At 44.8% G+C, this 4,326-nt stretch overlaps 2 protein-coding genes across 2 annotated transcripts; both read right to left on the reverse strand.

The window, feature by feature from the left end:
* LOC105162217 lies at positions 226-2,545 on the reverse strand. The gene is made up of 5 exons (XM_011080210.1): positions 2,327-2,545; positions 1,572-2,227; positions 1,297-1,504; positions 755-1,192; positions 226-549 (listed from the first exon to the last, which is right to left on the reverse strand). Exons 1-5 carry the CDS (start codon positions 2,543-2,545, stop codon positions 226-228), a joined length of 1,845 nt encoding a protein of 614 aa, XP_011078512.1.
* On the reverse strand, positions 2,563-3,396 carry LOC105162219. Its single transcript, XM_011080211.1, has one exon. It carries the CDS (start codon positions 3,394-3,396, stop codon positions 2,563-2,565), a length of 834 nt encoding a protein of 277 aa, XP_011078513.1.

Here is a 4,326-nt window from a genome sequence, read left to right on the forward strand (position 1 = left end):
GTCACATCAAACTATTTGATGTGCACCTTCTTATAATTTGCCAACAAGGAGGTGCTGCGCCAGGTGATATTCTTTAAGTACGATAAGTGTATATAATCAACCCCTTGTTGATTTCGGCTTAGCTAAGGAATTCAACCGAGTTATTGGGGCTTTTTGTTGTCTTTTTTTTTTTTTTTGAAAAAGGTAAATTTCATAAAAGAGAATAGAGGTATAATACAACAGCGCTCAGGTGCTAGCATCTCCCTCTACATGCCAAGGGATACGCCACAATCTATGAAGTGCACTTGTACTAACAGAGTTCGACAAGTTAGTACTAAGAATACGTAGTCTGACATCCTCTATAATAACACTTGCGACTATAGTCGGAGATCTCTCAATGTTCTCGAATCGTCTCAAGTTGCGCTCCCTCCAAATATGATAAACACAAGCTCCAAGTAATGTACGATAAACCACATTAATGACGTGTTTTCCCCTCCATCTCCTGGTGGCATTCAATATCGGTGTGCCACTCTCTGTTAGGCCAAAGAAAACGTACAACACGCCGTATAGCTGTTAAGCATCAACGACTATATTGGCAACGAAAAAATAAGTGTGAGTGTGTCTCCATGTTGTCCTGACAGCATAGGACACATCCCCCAAGATGTGATAACCAATGTTTGTCTGTCGTGGGCAGTTTTTTCAAGATAGCAAGCCATAGGATAAACATGTGTCGAGCGATTTTGAGTGGTCTTGAAAGTAGTGAAGACCAGCCTACCTTTGGACCAGGAGGATCAAGCAGTTTATATAAGGCTTGAGTCGTAGGGGTTCCACCCGAGCATCTCCAAATGATCTGATCGCTACCCCCATAGATCATGGGTAGTGTGTGCACGATTTCTAAACATTCCATATCAGTGCTATGAGGCCAGTGCCACTGCCCCTCACGAATGACCGAATGTAGCAAGATGTGTTCTTGTAATCCGGTGATATTAGGCCCCCGTGGAAATCTCTCAATAAGAGGGCCAAGGTGATGCCATGGGTCCCTCCACAAATAAAAATCACGCCCATCTCTATACGATATTCCACCAACATTCTTAACCAAGCCCTGAGTCGTATGAGCTTGTTCCAACCCCAAGCGCCTCTGGTTTCGGCAACAGTCCAGATAGAGGAGTTGCGTAAACGTCCATGGTAAAGCCATTGTACCCAAATAGACGTTCTGTCACAATGAATAACATCACACAATTTCTTACACATAAGCGCACGGTTTAATACTCCTATGTCCTTCAATCCCTGTCCGCCTTCAATTACTGGTTTACACACCTCCGTCCATGCCACCTTTGCATACCCACTACTCCCCGTGCCCTTCCATAGGAATCTTCGTAGTCGCTTCTCAATCTCCTTGATGACACATTTAGGAAGGATGAAAGCCGAAGCCCAATAGACACTAAGTGAGGTGAGCACAGACTTGATAATTTGCACCCGCTTACGAAAAAGATATCCCCTCCCAACCCGCAATACGTTTCTCAATCTTTTGAAGCAAAGGCCGACAATCAGATATAGTAAGTCTTGAAGAAATCAGAGGGAGACCTAAATACCTCATCGGGAGTTGCCCTTCTTGGAACCCAAGGATCATCAATAGTTCCTCTTTGATGTCTTGTGCCGATTTGGAGAGAATGAGGTGACTCTTCTGACCGTTCCGTCGAAGACCCAACCAATCTCCAAAACGGTCCAGCCCTTCCTTGAACACACGTATGGACTGGGCATCAGCTCGACAAAATAGTATAACATCATCAGCAAAACCCAGCTGGAATATATGCGAAGCTTCACACTTCCAATGGAACGTAAAGCGTCCATCCTGGTCGATCATTTGTAAATACACCAAGTGCAGCACTTCCATCACAAATACAAACATATAAGGTGAAAGAGGATCACCTTGTCGTAGTCCTCTGGAACCCACAAAGAAACCATGAGGTTTCCCATTAATACCTACTAAGAAGGATGAGGTGGTAACACATTCCTCAATCCATCGCCTGAAAGTCACCGGAAACCCATAAAGCTGCAAGGTGGCAAGGAGAAAATCCCACTCCACTGTGTCATATGCCTTGCAAATGTCTATTTTTAACGCGCATCGTGGAGGTAAACGTCGTTGTTTGTATCCAGTAAATAATTCTTGTGCCATCATGATGTTATTTCCAATACTTTTACCATGAATGAAAGCCGCCTGGCAGGGACTAATCATCTTATCCAGTACCTAACTCAGTCGTTGGACAAGGAGTTTAGCAATAACTTTGTAAAGTACATTGCAACAAGAGATAGGACGGAAATCAACGACAGTAATAGGGGTATGTACGTTGGGGGTAGGAGCCAAGATAGTGCTATTAACTTGCTTCAGCAGTCGCCCTATGGCAAAGAAGTCCAGAACGGCTCTCGTGATCTCAGGACCCACCACTGACCATGCCGCTTTAAAGAAACCAGACGAATAATCGTCTGGCCCCGGAGCTTTATCCTCATTAATATCAAACATGGCGAGTTTCACATCCTCAGCAGTGAATGGCCTAATAAGCTGCATCGCCTCCTCATCATCCACTATTGCCTTGCCCACGGCTGTAAATACTGAAGGTCAAGAAACTCCCGGCGTCGGTCACCACCTAATAGGGACTGAAAGAACGTGACAAACTCATTTATCACCGCATCCGGTTCCATGTGGGTAGTACCGTGGGCATCATTAATTTGCAGAATCCTCTTCGCAGTCCTTCTTTGAGCAATCCTTCGAAAGAAGACACGTGTACATTGGTCCCCTCCCTTCATCCATTGCAATTTAGCCCTTTGTTTCAGCATATTTTGTTCCAATTTTGCAGCCTTTGCATACACTAGCCGACAATAGTGCTCCAAGAATAGTAGCAGCTCATCCTTCCTATTCACGCTAACCATAAGTTGCGCCATCTCGAGGAAGCCCTTCGCAAGCTGAACGTTATGAGAAAGGTTTCCCTTCATTCGCCTTTGTTCACTGAATACCGACTTCAATGCTTTTAATTTTCGAGTAACAACAATTTTGTGCTGCCAAATTCTCTGCACACTAGGAATAAAGGCGGGTGAGAGAGTAAGATAATTGTCAAACCAAAACATACCTCCACATTGTCTATACGAATCTCCCGCAATCACCATGGGCGAGTGGTCAGACGTGCGAGGGGTGAGGCACGAGTAAAATAAGGTAGGGAATCTCAACACCCACGTATCATTAGTAAGAATTCGATCCAACCTCTTCCAAAGGTTACGAGGACTAGTGTTATAGTTGTGCCACGTGTACCATTCACCTTGCATAGGCAATGGTAATAAGCCAGTGTTCTGTATACATGTATTATACTCTTCCATCGCCATTCTTATATCTCCCGATGTGCCGCATACTTCACTGAGATCCATGACCGCATTGAAACCCCCACACGATCCATGAAGTGTCCACACAAAGGGGGGCAAGTGATTCCAAGGAACCCCATAGATTCCTCCTTTCAGCCAACTCATTAGCACCATAGATGATAGTCATGAGAATAGGTTCATGTGATGGTCTAGTGGTAACACGAGCATGAATAAATTGAGGACCCAGATCAAGTACCTTCACATCAATAAAATTCTCATCCCACGCTATCCATATACGATTTTCAACAGTAGTATAGTCAACAAACCAATTCCAATGGGGCAAAAGAAAGGATTGGATTCGGGGAACATTATTCAATTGAACACGCATTTCTAGGAAATCAAGAAATTGTAACCTGAATTCCGTAACTAGATCTTTGACAGCTAGCTGGTCGCCCGTCTTATTCAGGCCACGGACATTCCATATGCCCACATTCATCATGAGTGTGGATACGTGGGGCTGCATTCTTTAGGACCCCCTGGAGCTTTATCTGCATCATCAATCAATTGTAAGGCATCAAAAGCATTATAAGTAATGATGGCCTTACCCCTATCCTTACGGCTTGGCCCCGCCACATTAGCGACAATGGCATGATCCTCTGTTTGGCTATCCCTACAGCCTGAAGTACTCGCCATCACCCCTGGGTCGACCGTTTGGGATGGTCCCACCTTTGGTACGTAAACCGATACAGGAGGCTTAGCCGACTTGGCACTTTTATTCACCGTACAATCCTTAACACTATGGCCCAATGTCCTGCACCCAGTACATTTAAGTGGTAACCATTCATACTCCACATCAACTCTGCTGGGCGACTCCCCACCATCCTCATCAGGAGCCATGATAATAATGTGTTTCGGCAATTTGGAGCTGATATCAAGCATCACGCATACACGAGCGAAATCCAGTCTCGTGCATGCTCTCGTAATAGCGTCTGGGTA

This window comes from Sesamum indicum, linkage group LG5 (genome assembly GCF_000512975.1).
Source record: "Sesamum indicum cultivar Zhongzhi No. 13 linkage group LG5, S_indicum_v1.0, whole genome shotgun sequence".
Taxonomy (NCBI): domain Eukaryota; kingdom Viridiplantae; phylum Streptophyta; class Magnoliopsida; order Lamiales; family Pedaliaceae; genus Sesamum; species Sesamum indicum.